This window comes from Molossus molossus, unplaced genomic scaffold (assembly GCF_014108415.1).
Source record: "Molossus molossus isolate mMolMol1 unplaced genomic scaffold, mMolMol1.p scaffold_m16_p_24, whole genome shotgun sequence".
In the NCBI taxonomy this organism is placed as follows: domain Eukaryota; kingdom Metazoa; phylum Chordata; class Mammalia; order Chiroptera; family Molossidae; genus Molossus; species Molossus molossus.
Genome location: NW_023425360.1, coordinates 3,643,841 through 3,659,216, shown reverse-complemented (window position 1 = coordinate 3,659,216; position 15,376 = coordinate 3,643,841). Strand labels below are relative to the sequence as shown.

At 54.4% G+C, this 15,376-nt stretch overlaps 3 protein-coding genes across 6 annotated transcripts in view; 2 read left to right on the top strand and 1 right to left on the bottom strand.

Moving 5' to 3' along the window:
- Nucleotides 1-8,341, top strand: part of SEMA4B (semaphorin 4B) — a 36,177-nt gene extending 27,836 nt beyond the window's left edge. For 3 of the 4 annotated variants that reach the window (XM_036278052.1, XM_036278051.1, XM_036278050.1), the window contains 10 exons: nt 272-383; nt 597-710; nt 851-1,002; nt 2,509-2,690; nt 2,790-2,940; nt 3,778-3,988; nt 4,102-4,217; nt 4,408-4,574; nt 6,353-6,438; nt 6,710-8,341. In XM_036278052.1, the coding sequence (XP_036133945.1) occupies nt 272-383; nt 597-710; nt 851-1,002; nt 2,509-2,690; nt 2,790-2,940; nt 3,778-3,988; nt 4,102-4,217; nt 4,408-4,574; nt 6,353-6,438; nt 6,710-7,440 (2,022 nt within the window). In that variant the 3' untranslated portion in view covers nt 7,441-8,341. The remainder of the gene's footprint in view (nt 1-271; nt 384-596; nt 711-850; nt 1,003-2,508; nt 2,691-2,789; nt 2,941-3,777; nt 3,989-4,101; nt 4,218-4,407; nt 4,575-6,352; nt 6,439-6,709) is intronic. The other variant, XM_036278053.1, reaches the window with a different exon arrangement.
- Nucleotides 8,342-8,791: 450 nt separating this feature from the next.
- On the bottom strand, nt 8,792-11,877 carry CIB1 (calcium and integrin binding 1). The gene is made up of 7 exons (XM_036278098.1): nt 11,667-11,877; nt 11,501-11,535; nt 10,424-10,532; nt 9,702-9,852; nt 9,443-9,561; nt 9,282-9,370; nt 8,792-9,055 (listed from the first exon to the last, which is right to left on the bottom strand). The coding sequence occupies exons 1-7, from the start codon at nt 11,715-11,717 to the stop codon at nt 9,034-9,036; spliced, it is 576 nt and encodes a 191-aa protein (XP_036133991.1). The 5' UTR covers nt 11,718-11,877; the 3' UTR covers nt 8,792-9,033.
- Nucleotides 11,878-12,101: 224 nt separating this feature from the next.
- GDPGP1 (GDP-D-glucose phosphorylase 1) lies at nt 12,102-14,062 on the top strand. Its single transcript, XM_036278087.1, has 2 exons — nt 12,102-12,405; nt 12,689-14,062. Exon 2 carries the CDS (start codon nt 12,697-12,699, stop codon nt 13,861-13,863), a length of 1,167 nt encoding a protein of 388 aa, XP_036133980.1. The 5' UTR covers nt 12,102-12,405; nt 12,689-12,696; the 3' UTR covers nt 13,864-14,062.
- Nucleotides 14,063-15,376: the final 1,314 nt, after the last annotated feature.

Below are 15,376 nucleotides of genomic sequence, written 5' to 3'. Positions count from 1 at the left end.
GTGGGAGCACACGCCTGGAGCCAGACCTACCTGGGTTGGAATCATTGCTGCCCCTTCCTGGCTCACATCTTTCTAAGCCTCGTCTCCCCTCTGTCAACTGGGATGAACAGTGCCCACCGCAGGTCACTGCCAGATGGGGCTGGCACTGTGCCCTGGGTGCCAGGATGGGGAGAATGGTCTGTCTGACCTCTTCGCCCGCCCCCCTCCCCGGAGTTGCCTTTCTCGGTATCCCTTCCTTTCCTGCTGAGCCTACCTGTCTGCCCCCCTGCAGAATGTGGAGAACTTCACACTGGCCCGGGACCAGGCGGGGAAGGTCCTTCTGGAAGATGGCAAGGGCCGCTGTCCTTTTGACCCCAATTTCAAGTCCACAGCCCTAATGGTTGGTGAGTGTTGGGGGCAGGACGGCCTCGCTGAGACTCCATGGGGGTGATGTGCAGGTGTGACCTTGGGCTGCCCTTGGGTTTTGCTTCCCCCAGTTCCTGCTCCCTCCTCTGTGCGCCCCAAGTAAGGTGGGCAGGGCTGGGGTCACTGCAGGCTCTGGGCCAAGAGAGGGGCCGTGCTGAGAGGTCGTTCCCATGGGAATGTTTTCTTGGCAGATGGTGAGCTCTACACTGGAACAGTCAGCAACTTCCTGGGGAATGACCCGGCCATCTCCCGGAGCCAAAGCCGCCGCCCCACCAAGACTGAGAGCTCCCTCAACTGGCTCCAAGGTGAACCCCTCCCACTGCCCACCCATGGGCTGGCTCAGGAGCCCTGGCGGGGGGCGCTGGCCCCCAGCAGGGCCTGAGAACAGAGCCCTGCCTGTTTGGAATTCCTGGGTTGACTCTGCGCTCCCTGCTGGCCCCCACAGACCCAGCTTTTGTGGCCTCGGCCTACATTCCCGAGAGCCTGGGCAGCTTAGAAGGTGATGATGACAAGATCTACTTCTTCTTCAGCGAGACCGGCCAGGAGTTTGAGTTCTTCGAGAACACTATCGTGTCCCGCATTGCCCGCATCTGCAAGGTGAGGGCATGGGCCACCCAGAGCCCCCAAAGGCTGCCCGGATCCAGGGTCAGGGAACACCTGCTTCTGTGACCTTCTCTTCTTCTCCAGGAGGAATGGCCCAGCTAACGGCTTTTCTCTCCTTGTAAATCAAAATACCTCATGCTGTTTATTCTTATGTAAAAAATGTGAAATACAGCCCGGCTGGTGTGGGTCACTGGTTGAGTGTTGACCCATGCACCAGGAGGTCGCCAATTTGATTCCCGGTCAGGGCCCATGCCCAGGTTGTAGACCCAATCCCCAGTGGGGGCATGCAGGAGGCGGCCAGTTGGTGTTCTCTCTCATCGATGTTTCTGTCTCTCTCTCCCTCTCCCTTCCTCTTTCTCTAAAATCAATAAAGAAAATATATTTTTTTAAAAAATGAAATACAGAACAGAAAAGTACACACAGATACGACAAGATAAAGAGGCAGTGTAGTATCATGATTAAGAGTCTAGGCTCGCCCTGGCCGGTTTGGCTCAGCGGTTAGAGTGCCAGCCTGCGGTCCTGAGAGACCCAGGTTCGGTTCCCGCTAAGGGCATGTACCTCAGTTGCAGCGTGTCCCCGGCCCTGGTTGGGTTGTGCGGGTGGCAGCCACTCGATGTGTCCCTTTCATGTCGATGTTTCTCTCTCTCTCTCTCCCTCCCACTCTATCTGAACAAAATATCAAAAAATGTCCTTGGGTGAGGATACAAAAAATAAAAAAGAGTCTAGGCTCTGTGCCCTGGTCAGTTTTGCTCAGCGGTTAGTGTCGGCTCTCGACAACCAGTCAGTGTGTTTCTCTCACATTGATGTTTTTCTCTCTCCGCCATCCCTTCCACTTTATCCAAAAATGAATGGAAAAATATCCTCGAGTGCGGATTAACCAAACAAAAAGAATCTAGACTCTGGAGCCAGGCTGCCTGCACTGAACCCCTGCTGGCTGTGTGAACCTGGGCAAGTCCCTTACCTGCTCACTTACAGTCTCTGGTCTGTTCAATGGGAATAATAACCAGCCTGCCTCAGAGTTGCCATGTGGATTAAATTAATCCACGGAAAGCTTTTAGGCATGTGGTGGGCCACAAACTAAATGCTGACTATATGTTACATTCCTGTCGCCCCACCATAAGAACTGTTAATGTTCTAGAAGGTTCCTTGCTAAATTTTTTTTTTTTGCCTATGTATAAATACATATATTTATATTACTAAAAAACTACTCACAAACGGGAGTTGTACTGTGAATGCAGTTCTTCGGCCGGAAGTCATGACCTCTTTCCATGTTCGTAATAGAGTCCCCGTTGTTCACAGTAAGGAAGGCACTGCCGTTCACTTAGCCTGGTGACGGTACATGTATGTTGCCTCTGAGTCTTCTTGATTGTAAATGGAGCTCAGGTCTGCTTCAGTTTGCCTGCCCTCCCAGGTGTCTGTCTCAGTTACTGCTGGGGAGGGGACAATGAGGCGCACCCAGCCCCCGCCTCGGAGCCTGAGCCGCCCTCTCTCCCTCTCCAGGGCGACGAGGGCGGCGGGCGGATCCTGCAGCAGCGCTGGACGTCCTTCCTGAAGGCCCAGCTGCTGTGCTTGCGGCCTGACGACAGCTTCCCGTTCAACGTGCTGCAGGACGTCTTCACCCTGAGCCCCAGCCCCCAGGACTGGCGTGACACCCTCTTCTATGGGGTCTTCACATCCCAGTGGTAGGGCCACCAGACCTCGCCGGGGATGGGGGGAGGAGGGGTGGCTGGCCTCATCCTGAGCCCCGGGGCTCTTGGATTCACGAGCCATTTCTTTTGTAGGCACAGAGGGACCACAGAGGGCTCTGCCATCTGTGTCTTCACCATGAAGGACGTGCAGAGGGCCTTCAATGGCCTCTACAAGGAGGTGAACCGTGAGACGCAGCAGTGGTACACCGTGACCTACGAGGTGCCCACACCCCGGCCTGGCGCGGTGAGCACTGCTCCCTGTACTGGGGCGGGGTGCCAGGAAGGTGGGGCCTCTCCCCAGGCTGGGATCACATGGCTTCTCCAAGTCTGTTTTCTCATCTTGAAAGTGAAGTTAGATGTGACCGTGACTATCAGATGCCCTCAGACCTGTCTCAGGGTGGGCAGGTGTGTCCCCCTCAGGACACACACTATCTGCCTTTGGAATTGTCTGCTCATGGGCGCCTCCCCCTTTGGCTGTGAGCTCCTTATTGATTTATTGAGTGAGAAATGGCCAGGCCGTGGAGAGAGAGTTATTTCTTCTTTCCTTCCAGCCTGAGGGGCTCTTCCAAGAGCAGACCTGAGACAGGATGTGGTGTGTGGAGCACACCTCGGCATTGTTCTGTGGTGTTTCTCACCAGCCCCTGTGCCTCATGGGTCAGTTGAGGGTCACTCCTGGGTATTAAGTCTCAGAGCTCTTACAGAGAGAACCAGGAAGCCCCCCCACCCGCATGGTGGGAACTAACTGTAGGTACCTCGTGCCCCCCCTCTGGTACACCTGGTCAGTGGAAGGATGCTAATGGAGCAGGAAGTGTGGTTGTGCTGCTGGAGGCCTGGGGGAGGGGCTGGGAGCAGCACAGCAGGGAAATCTGCCAGTGGGGGCCCTTGGGTGCCCACACCCTGGGCTTTGCCCTGTAGCCTCCAGATCAGCACCTGGGCTTTGTAGACCTGCAAGTGATGTGCATGGATTCTGAGGGTGGGGCAGACACCCCTGCCGTCCTCTGGAGAGGCTGTCCCAGCGGGACCCTTGGGGTGCCACCCTGCCCTGGATGTTGCTGCCTCACGCTGCCACCTTGTCCTTCAGTGCATCACCAACAGCACCCGGGAGAGAAAGATCAGCTCATCCCTGCAGCTCCCCGACCGTGTGCTGAACTTCCTGAAGGACCACTTCCTGATGGATGGGCAAGTCCGCAGCCACCTGCTGCTGCTGCAGCCACAGGCCCGCTACCAGCGCGTGGCTGTCCACCGTGTCCGTGGCCTACACCACACCTATGACGTCCTCTTCCTGGGCACCGGTGAGCACCTGCTGCCGGGCAGACTCAGAGGCCTGGGGGCGTGGCCACGGCACGTGGCTGTGGGGTGTGGGCAGCAGGCTCCACCCAGGGCCTGAATGCTGTCCTTGCTGCAGGGGATGGCCGGCTGCATAAGGCGGTGAGTGTAGGCCCCCGAGTGCACATCATTGAGGAACTACAGATCTTCTCGCCAGGACAGCCCGTGCAGAACCTGCTCCTGGACCCCGACAGGGTAAGGAGGCAGAAGAGACCGTCGGCACACTTGGGGTACCCCTCTGTTGACAAGCCATCAGAGAGTGGGGTGCTCCAGAGCATGAGAGGAGGCACTTGGCGAGTGGCTCTGGTTGGGCATGCGAGCCAGCTGTGCTGTGGGTGGTGGCGCTGGCTGCCCGTGCCTTCCCCTCATCCCCGTGTCTGTGCAGGGACTGCTGTATGCTGCCTCACACTCGGGTGTGGTCCAGGTGCCCGTGGCCAACTGCAGCCTGTACCAGAGCTGTGGGGACTGCCTCCTCGCCCGGGACCCCTACTGTGCTTGGAGCAGCTCCAAGTGCCGTCACATCAGCCTCTACCACCATGGGGCGACCTCCAGGTGAGAGCTTCTGAAGGCCCCACCCCCCCACCCCCACCCCCGTGTCCATCCCTGTGTACTTGGCCTCAGAGCGCCTTCCCCAGGCCCTTAATAATAATTGCACAGCTTCAGTGTGTCCACTGCCTTGGCATAATTATTAATCAGCTCCCCTTCTGACTCTCAGAAGTGTTGTAGTTCAGACAATAAATTGTTTGCCTCACTCACCTGTAAGGTGGGGATGTGATTTAGAAAATTACGAAGTGTCAAAAACAAAAGAAAGAGCTCAGCCAGTGTGGCTCAGTGGTTGAGCGTCGACCCATGCATCAGGAGGTCGCCAGTTCGATTCCCAGTCAGGGCACATGCCCAGGTTGTAGGCTCGATCCCCAGTGGGGGGCACGCAGGAGGCAGCCAATCGATGTTCTCTCTCGTCGATGTGTCTATTTCTCTTTCCCTCTCCCTTTAAAAAAATTATGAAGTGTCATAGCTATGACAAGCCTTGCTGGAGAGCGTGGATTGGCATGCAAGTGTGTTTAAATAACAGAACGTAAGGAATGTGAAACACAATCCGTTCACAAACCCATTAAACGTTGTTTTCAAAATAACTTGTTTGGGTTATAAAACATTTATATAGAAGGCTTAGAGAAAAGAGATGAGCCCAATTAAAATATAACTACCCCTCGTCCCACCACCTAGAGAGAATCACGATGAGAATTTGATGTGTATCCTGCCAGATTTTTCTAAATATGTGTAAAATAAAAAGCATGTATTTTAACTAAAAACAGGACCTGCCCCACTTGTGGTGTCCTTGCTTCACATAGGGCGATATCTGGTGCAGGTTTATATTTCACAAAACCACACATGAATACACACAGGTGCATTGGGAGGGACGCACCAAAAATGCTCCCTGTCATGATCGCTGGCTGCTGGTTTGTGAGTGATTTTTACAGTATTTTTAGCCTTTGTTTTTGGTCAAGTATTTTTGAGTGCATTAAACAAGTCCATGCATGGGCATTGATTTAAGAGACAGCTAGCCCTGGCCGGTTTGGCTCAGAGGTTAGAGTGTCGGCCTGCGGTCCAGAGAGACCCGGGTTCGGTTGCCGCTAAGGGCACGTACTTCGGTTGCAGTTTGTCCCCGGCCCTGGTTGGGTTGTGCGGGTGGCAACCACTCGATGTGTCCCTTTCATGTCGATGTTTCTCTCTCTCTCTCTCTCTCTGCCTCTCTCTCCCTCCCACTCTAACTGAACAACAACAACAACAACAAAAATGAAAAAAAAAAAGTCCTCAGGTGAGGACTAAAAAAAAGAGAGAAACAGCTATATGACCCGGCCAGGTGGCTCTGTTGGTTGGAGCGTCCACCAAAAGGTTGCAGGTTCGATTCCTAGTCAGGGCACATACCTAGGCTGCAGGTTCGATCCTGGTTGGGGTGTGTATGGAGGCAACTGATCAATGTTTCTTTCTCTAAAATCAATAAACTTATCCTTGGGTGAGGGTAAAGAGAAAGAGACAGAGAGAGGGGCAACTACACACATACAGAGCCAAGTGTCCTTCCCAACTTCTAAAGGCTCATCCTGCTTTTGTAATTCAGGGAAGTATTATAGTAACTTACTTGAAATAAATACTGTATCTATCACTGTATCTATCGACAGAGGAGATGCTGGTCTGCCTTTGATCCCTGCTCTGGACCTGGTGGCCCCTGAGCCCAGGCCATTGCCCAGGCCCTCGCCTACAGGGCTGCACCTAGGTTACGGGTGCGTGCTCACAGGCGCTCTGGCCTATCCCAGACTCTCTTTGGTCCTCAGGTCATGGATCCAGGACATCGAGGGGGCTAACACCAGGGACCTCTGCAACACTTCCATGGTCAAGCCCCGGGTTGCTGTACCGGCAGGTAAGGTGCCCATCAAAGGATGGAGGGAGGCAGGGGCCTAATTACTTAGAAGGCTCCTGAGTTCAGGGACTGGTGGGTATAAATGCCTTTCCTCCCGTCCTCGTCCCTCCAGCCTGCAAGCAAGGTCCTGGAAAGGGTGTCACAATCCCTGAAATTCTCAATAGTTGCCATTGTGGCAGGATGGGCACTGCTCAGAGGGAGGTGGGTGAGCTGGGGCTGCTGGGGCTGCCAGGCCTCCCTTACCCTATGTCTGTGCCTCTCCTGCCTGCAGGTGAGAAGCCATGTGAGCAAGTCCAGTTCCAGCCCAATTCGGTGAACACCTTGACCTGCCCCCTGCTCTCCAACCTGGCGACCCGGCTCTGGCTGCACAACGGGGTCCCTGTCAATGGCTCGGCCTCCTGCCGGGTGTTGTCCACTGGGGATCTGCTGCTGGCGGGCAGCCAGCAGGAGCTGGGGGTGTTCCAGTGCTGGTCACTGGAGGAGGACTTCCGGCAGCTGGTGGCCAGCTACTGCCCAAAGGTGGAGGACACAGTGACAGAGCGGAGGGGAAAAGGGTCTGTCATTATCAACACATCTCGGGTGAGTGCGCCAGCCCACGGCAAGGCCAGCTGGAGCGTGGACAAGTCCTACTGGACGGAGTTCCTGGTGATGAGTGTACTGTTCGTGTTCGTCATAGTGCTCCTGCTGTTGTTCTTCCTCTACCGGCACCGGGACGGCATGAAAGTCTTCCTGAAGCAGGGGGAGTGTGCCAGTGTGCACCCCAAGACCCGCCCTGTGGTGCTGCCACCCGAGACCCGACCACTCAATGGCGTAGGGCCCCCAAGCACCCCTCTCGACCACCGAGGCTACCAGGCCCTGTCGGATAACTCCCCGGGGACCCAGGTCTTCACCGAGTCAGAGAAGAGGCCGCTCAGCATCCATGACAGCTTTGTGGAGGTGTCCCCGGTGTGCCCCCGGCCCCGGGTTCGCCTAGGCTCTGAGATCCGGGACTCGGTGGTGTGACAGCTGACTTCTAGAGGAAGCCACCCTGGGTTCATGGGCCATGAGTGCTCAGAAGGGGCCCACTGGACTCTGCGCCGCGTGCCGCACAGCCCGGTGCCCGGTGCCCAGTGCCCGGCTCCCGGCAGTAGTGGGGCCAGCTGGCCTGCTGCTCCTCAAGTAGTGAGGCCCCTCCAACCAAGACAGCCATGGCCCCGGAGGTCCCGGCTGAAGATGGCGCCTGCCTAGGTGGGCAGAGCAGTGCTTCTTATGTAAGCTGAGCCTTTTGTTTAAAAAAACCATTGAAAATGTGAATTGAGAATGACAGACAACACAATGCCACACACACGGCCACTCCAGTTCCCAGCACCCAGCCTCGAGGCCTGTTGGGGGCTTTGGAAACTCATCCACCGTGGTGGTTGGAGACAGAGTTGGGAATCTCTCACTAGCTGGTCTCTTCCAGTCTCTGCCTTATTCCACTGCCACAGGCAGCCCGTCACTGCAGGGCCAGGGGCCAGGCTCCGGCTCCATGGGTCCTGCCGGCCACCAGCTGGCCAGGTTGTTACAGCCATCATCCTGTCACCTCAGGGACCGGAGGGCTCTGCGGCTCTGCAGCCCTCACAAGGCCCTGGGCTCAAGCCTCCTCTGGACCTTTCCGGCCTGTATCAGGCTGTTGCCACATGACAGCAGGCAGTGTGAGCTCAGGAGAATGCATGATGATATTCACCTTTCCCGCGGAACTCTAGGCGGACGCTGCTGTTGCCTGCCTTCCGCTGTCCAGCCTGAAAACCCGTGTGTCTGTCTCTGCCCCGTCATCCATCCCAGCCTTCACCCCCACACTTTACCTGCCTCCGATCTAAGTGATATTGACACTGCCCAGCAAAGGGCCCTGAATTTGTGTGGGTTTTATATTTTTTTAAATAAGATGCACTTTATGTTTGTTTTTTGTTTTTGTTTTTTTAATAAAATCTAAACTGAAATTGAATCGTGGCCCTTGGCCCTTCCTTTTAAAGGACCGTTGCTTTTCGAGGTTGGTCTAGTCTTCTGAGTTCTGGGGGTTCTGAACCTCCTGGTTCCAGGGGCTAGCTGACTACAGGGAATAGGATTTTTGTTTAACTCTTTAAAAAAATTTTTTAAATGCTCATACAATAAATTATTTTTTCTTTTGGTAAACGGTTCTATAATGTTAACGCATATAGAAATTCATGTACCCACTACTACAGTCAGGGTTCCCTCCCCCATGTACCCCTTCATATTCATCACCCCACTCTGACTTCCTTCTGGTCCCTGCTTTAGGGGTTAGTGAGTTCCAGTATGATCAAAGCCTTCTAGAAGTCCAGTCCTTACTCATAACTGGTGTTTGTAGCATCACGCATAGGATCAAAACTTCTAAACCTTTATTATTGATTAGTAGAAACAAACAGAGCGATGACAATGGCAGTGAGAAGGGGTGAGGCCCTGACATGGAAGGCCCTTTCCTGCCCGGGACAAGACTTCACAGTGCCAGCTCAACTGGGCCAGCTTGGCCGGCCCTGGCAACACAGGCGTAACCTTGGCCACAGCTCAGCAGTGACAAAGTTACTCTACAGGGTGCTGGGAAACAGGCTGTGGCTCCTGTCACAGGACGATCTTGAAGGAGCTGAACAAGAGAAAAGTGGGTTGGACTTTCTGCTGGAAGAGGAGGTTGAGGACTAAACCCAAACTTACCCACCTCTCCCCTAAGACCCTTTGGAATGAACTGTGTCTCACATCTGTCAGTCTCCTCTGAGGGGAGAGGTACCTTGAGATATTCAGAGGAGGCAGGGGGCAGTACCCCCATAATAATGTCCCAGACCCAGATGCCTCAGATGGGAACACTGTCATACCTGGCAAAGTCTGGTGAACGGGAAATGACGTGCTGGAATTCGGAGAGATTGATGGTCCCGTCCCTGTCAATGTCGGACTCTTCCAGAATCTGGAAAAGAGGGCGTCAGGCCAAAGTCCTCCTTCGGCCCCCCGGCCCGCCCCGCTGGGCCCAGCTGCTCACATTGTCGATGAGCTGCTTCATCTCTGAAGCACTGAGCCGAGTGTCCTCGCCCTCTCCCGTGAGGCAGTTCACGAGCTGGCTTAGGTCCTCTCTGTTCAAGGTCCCATCATCATCGAAATCTAGACAGCACACAGAAGCCCAAAAGGATGTGGTCAGGATGAACTCCCAGAGTCCAGGAATGACCCCAGCTCCCAACCAGCACCACCAGAAAGACCATGTGGAAGAGCCCGTGTTCCACCAGGCTCCTCCCAGTCCTCACCGAAGATGCGGAAGGCATAGTGGGACTTGATGTCTGGCGTTGCAGTATCACTGAACACACTGAGGAGGTCTAGGAAGTCCTCGAAACTCAAGCTGTCTCTGGTTGGGGAAGTCGAGAAGACCCTGCAGATTCGCTCCTTGAAAGGGTTGGCCTAGGAAGAGAGCCTCTGTGAATATCACAGGATGCAGCCCAGGTCACACTCAGACCCTACAGGGAACTGGAGGGAACACTTCGCAGAACCTGCACCATGAGTGCGGGCTCATGGGGGAGAGTGACTAGCGCTTTTCAGAAGACAGGAGGACCAGTGACACAGCTGGGGAGGGCACAGGGACAGCTACTGGGAGTCAGAGGTTAACCAACAGGTAGGCCTGGGGGCAGAGAAGGAAGAGGAAGGCATCTTAAGCAAACAGAACATATAATTAAATACTTATTGTGTTACAGGCATTAAGCCAGGCCCTCTGCATGGAAATTTTCACAGCAGCCTTATGGAGAGGCAGTCAGCCTCTGGAAGAGGGTTTCTCAAACTTGAAGGTTACACAACTCCTCTTAAAGAACCAAACTTCTTTTGAACCTCCACGAATGTGTTCCTAGAATCCCGATTTGAAAAACATTCTAGATCATTCTACTGGGTGATTTAGGTAAAGCCCTTGTCCCAGGAAATTAGAGCTAAGCAGAGAAAAGACCAGAATGGGGCCAGTGACTGCATGATGAGGGGCTGGCACCTTGAGCTCTGGAAGACTGAAGATCTGCTCCAAGGACACTCGTGCCTGCAGTGACTCCTCCACACTCCTGTGCTCCTGGGGAAGCAGCTCACAGAACCGCCTGTGGGCTCTGGCAGAAGGAGGGGAACCTGTTGGCCCACCTTCCTGTGTGTATTAAACCCCCATTCCCTGCCTTGCTGCGTATTACACACCAGGTGAGGAGCCAAGTCGGGTACAGAGATTTTCTGAGTCATCAGTCTCGATAAGACAAAGGGAGATACGTCACAAGACAGTACAGGCTGGGAGTCCATTCTTGCAATTGGTATTTGCTGAGGACCTACTGTGTGCCAGGCACTTGTGCTGGGCACGGGTTCTAGAGCTCCCTGAGGGATAGAGAGGTTGGGGAAGGAGCCAGAAGTTGGCTCAGATGAACAGGGAGAAATAAGCAAAACTCCAGGGATCTCCTGCTCCGCAGGGCCTCCCTCTTTACAGCAGCTACCTTTAAGTATCTACTCAGCAGGATTACTGTAGCCAAGAAAGCCCAGGCCACAGAAAGCTTGGCAAACAAAGCGAGAAGGGTGTACCAGCCCCAGTTCAAATCCTTTCTTGGAGTGTATTCTTAGGCAAGTTACCAGAATTCTCTGAACCTGTTTCGGGAGGATTAAATTAGGTAATGTACGGTAACTTAGCACCGTTCCTGGGGCAGGATAGGTGCTCAATAAGCGTTAACGGTTACCGTATTTATTACTCAGGTAAACTTGGGAGAAGGAGCCTCGCTCCCCAAGGCTTCTCTGGCTTTGCCAGTCGGCGGTCAGCCGAGAGCCACAGCAGCCCCCGCCGGACTGGGGCTGGAGGTTCGGTTATGCAGAAGTCAGTGGAGAGCAAGGTCAAAGGGAGCCCCGCTTCGGCTGGCGGCAGCTCAGCAGGGCCCCGGCACGGCGGGGAGGACGTGCGGGCAGCAGGGCGCAGCCGAGGGCTGGGGCGCGGGACTCCAGTTCCGGCTCAGCCGCTCCCTTGGGAGGCCTGTTTTCGGTACGACGGAGCCCCCCGAATCTATCTCTAGAGGATCCCGGAGGCCAGGTTCGCGACAGCACTTACAGGAGGATCTCCTGCTTGGTCAGGAACGTCAAGTCCTGGAAGGCAGAACGGGACGGGGGGTCAGCAGGCCGCCCGGAGGTCGCGCCCGCCCTGCCGCCCGCTCCGGGACCCCGCTCCCGAGCGCAGGCCCGCGTGCGAGCTCCCCGGGGCCCGGCGTCCCGCGCACCTGGTACTCGGCCAGCAGCTCCTTGGACAGGCGGCTGCCCGAACCCCCCATCGCCGCGCCGCGCGCAGTTCCGCCAACTCGTCTCGGGGCGCCGGCAACTTTCTCACTTCCGCCCTCGGGCCGCGCCACCGCCCGATCCCCGCGACAACCGCTCCTGGGGCCACCGTCCCCGGGCCCGCCCCCTCTCCTTAAAGCGCCCAGGAATTCCCAGCTGGGTTCAGCCGCCGGCTCCCGGCTCCGGGCGGTCCCTGGTGAGCTGGAGGCGGGGCCCTGGGCGGGGCCGGCCGCTCCGGGGCGGAGCCCAGGCCTCACGGCCCCGCCTCCGGGGATGGGCGGAGCGGGCCACGCCGCGTGCGTGCGTGCAGACCGCGCATGCGTCGAAGGCACCGCGACCTCGCACTGGCTGCAGTAGGAGCTTGAGGCAGGTCGCGCGGAGCGTCCTCCTCCCTTGCAGGTGGTGGTGGTGGCAGCTGCGGCCGCAACGGTGAGGTCCGGTAAAGGACAGCAGGGAAGTCTCTGGAACCAGGGTAACCGGGAAACTCGCTGAGTGGCCAGAGGCCCGAGAAAGGCTTTTCCATCCAGACGTTACCACCAGGCTTCTGCCTCAGGTGTTGGAGCCCCCGTGTCGCCTTTCCGGAAATAACCATAAATTTACTGCCCACTGAGGCTCTTTGCCGCAGACCCACTGAATGCCCAACGCTGTGCCTAGTTGCTTCGATTCTTGCAACAGCTCTGCAAGGTAGGTTCCCATTTACAAATGCATGAATGAATGAAACTATTACGAAAGGTGAAGATTCCAAACTGGCCAGGGCTCAATATGTATTTCTCATTCAGCAAAAATATGTGCCAATCTACAGGTGGTGGCATTATGAGTAATTTCTGTGTTTTCAAAACATTTTACCGAAGGTATATATTACTTTTGTAGGCAGAAGAACAAGTAAAGGTTATTTGAAAATAAAAATAAAATCTGTGGGAATGGGGTAGCATCCTGTATTTTTTTCCCCCTCTTCTGATTATTTCAGGTCGGCCCATGGCTGTTGCACATGGTTCAAATGGAACTTCCTATTTGCTACCTGCAGACAAGGAGGACTGGGAAGAGCAAGACATTCCTGACTTTGTCTATGGACAGAAGGAACTCGTGTGGGAAGGGGTTCAGTGGCTGAGGAATGTGCCCAGCCGCCCAGATGTGGACACGCTGCCTCTCTCTCGTTTTGACTCTGCACTCTGCTCAGCCTGGAAGCAGCGGATGGAGCTGGGTCTGTTCCGCTACTGCTTGGGGGAACTGCAGACCCAAACCCTCCCTGGATCCATGGGTTTTGTGGCTCAGCTGAATGTAGAGCGAGGGGTGCAAAGGAGGTGCCCCCAGAACATCAGTAGTGTGAGACAGGCATTTGACCCAGAACAGTTTAATTTCAACAAAATCCGGCCAGGAGAGGTCCTCTTCCGGTTGTGCAGGGAGCCCGATCTCCCAGGTGTAGTTCTCCAGCAAGAGAATATCCTTGTGATGATCAATGTCAGCCCCCTGGAGTGGGGCCATGTGCTGCTGGTGCCAGATCCCATTCGGGGACTTCCCCAACGCCTGCTGCCAGGTGCCCTTCGGGCCGGGCTGGAGGCTGTGCTGCTGAGCTCACACCCAGGCTTTCGCGTTGGCTTCAACAGCCTGGGTGGCTTGGCCTCAGTGAACCACCTCCACCTGCATGGCTATTACCTGGCTCACAGATTGCCCGTGGAGGGGGCACCAAGTGAGCTGCTGGACCCTGGGGGCCATTTGCACATGCTCCAGGCTGTCCCGGCTCCTGGCTTCCTCTTTTATACCAGCGGGCCAGGGCCGGACTTGGAAGCCCTAATAAGCAGGGTATGTCGAGCTACTGACTATCTGACTGACCATGAGATTGCACATAACTTGTTTGTGACCCGGGGAGCCCCACCTGGAAATAATTTACCTTCCTCAGCCCTCACAGGGGTCCGGGTAATCCTCTGGCCCCGGAAGTCCAGCTTTGGGATAAAGGAAAGTGAGGCGTTCAACGTTGCCCTCTGTGAGCTGGCCGGGCACCTCCCTGTCAAAACATCCCAGGACTTCAGCAGCCTGACAGAGGCAGCTGCGCTGGCCCTCATTCAAGACTGTCTGTTGCCCCCAGCCCAGGCAGAAGAGGTACGAGCAGCACTGGTGGCCTTGACAGCCCAGGAGGAACAGTAATTTTTCTGGAAGTATTTGTTTTTCTAACTGACCTATGTCCCTTTCAAGAAGCTGCTTACCCTGGCCAGTCAGGCTTAGTGGTTAGAGCGTCAGCCCACAGATGAAGCAAGCTGCCCATAACAGTCATTTGGGCATTTTCGTGACTGCCTTCTCACTGGTCTCAGCCTAAGAGGAGGGGTCAAGAGTGATAAAATCTCTTTCAAGAGGGGATACCTTGAAATAAATCAAATGAGTGAGCCCTCATGGATGGATCTGCTTTTCTTACCTTTCTTCTTGGACAAGCCCCAGGGATGTCCAACCTACTTTTGAGAAGGGGCCATGCACAAGAGTTATATACTCCTGACTTTTTTTTTTTAATCCTCACCCAAGAATATTTTTCTATTTATCTTCAGATAGAGTAGGAAGGAGGAAGGGAGAGAGAGAAACATCGATGTGAGAGAGGCATCAAATGGTCACCTCCCACAAGACTCCGACCAGGGCCCAGGACCAAACGCAACTGAGGTATGTGCGCTTGGCCAGAATTGAACCTATGACTCTTTGGTACACAGGCCGACGTTCCAACCACTGAATCAAACCAGCCAGGGCTATACTCCTGACCTTTTTTTTAAAAATATGTTTTCATTTATTTTATTTTGAGAGAGAGACATCCATCGGCTGCCTCTTGTACTCCCCCTAGTGGGAATCGAGCCCACAACCCAGGCACATGCCCTGGCTGAGAATCGAACCAGGATCTCAGTCTATGGGATGATGCTCAATCCACTGAGCCACACTGGCCGGGCACTCCTGACTTTTTATATGGACTTTTGTCTTTCTTTCACATTGAATCTGAGAAAAATGATAGTTTATGTGCCTCTGGCATGGTGCTCCTACTTCCTCTGGTCTTGCCCTCTACTTGTTCCCGTTTTGCCTTCCACTGAGTTTTATTTCTTCATTTCTCCTCTGCATTGAGCCCTGCTCCATCCAGATGCCCTTCTTATAGCATATTCTTCACTTGCCTGGCCACCTTGAGTTTTCCTCGAGCTCTAACACTGATCCAAGTGTTCTTCACATACTTCATCTCGTGTGAAAACAAATGGTCCTCACAGCTTTAACGGTACAGCTTCTCTTAATACCCCATTTAACAGACAAAGAGATGGCAGTGGACAGAGATTTAGTAGCTTGTCTAAGGTTACATAGTTCATCAGTAGTTGGGTTTGGGAATGCAGCACAGGCAATTAGATACCAGAAGCTGAGCTGGGACCGAGAACTTGTGACTGCCTCTCCAGGTAGCGGCTCCTGTCACAGTGGTGCTGTCCTTAACAGTTCACTGGCCCAGATATGAGACTCAGGTCGCCAGGTGGTGGGTTCTCTATACCCAAGCCTCAGTGAAGCTTTTATGTAGAATTTTAAAGGTTTTAATCTCAGATATTATAAAGTCTCACTGTAATAAGGCAGAGTATGTACTACAACCCATCTCATAAGAAAAAATATTCTAACTTAAATTTAAATGTTTACATTTATATGTTGAACATTT

Excerpts from the sequence above, each read along its gene's own strand:
- CIB1 (XM_036278098.1), bottom strand. The coding sequence starts at position 11,717 with ATGGGGGGTTCGGGCAGCCGCCTGTCCAAGGAGCTGCTGGCCGAGTAC. Across the intron at positions 9,562-9,701 it reads CTATGCCTTCCGCATCTTCG|ATTTCGATGATGATGGGACC; the intron begins GTGAGGACTGGG and ends TGTGCTGTCTAG. Across the intron at positions 9,056-9,281 it reads CGTTCACCAGACTTTGCCAG|CTCCTTCAAGATCGTCCTGT; the intron begins GTATGACAGTGT and ends TCTCTTGTTCAG.
- GDPGP1 (XM_036278087.1), top strand. The coding sequence starts at position 12,697 with ATGGCTGTTGCACATGGTTCAAATGGAACTTCCTATTTGCTACCTGCA.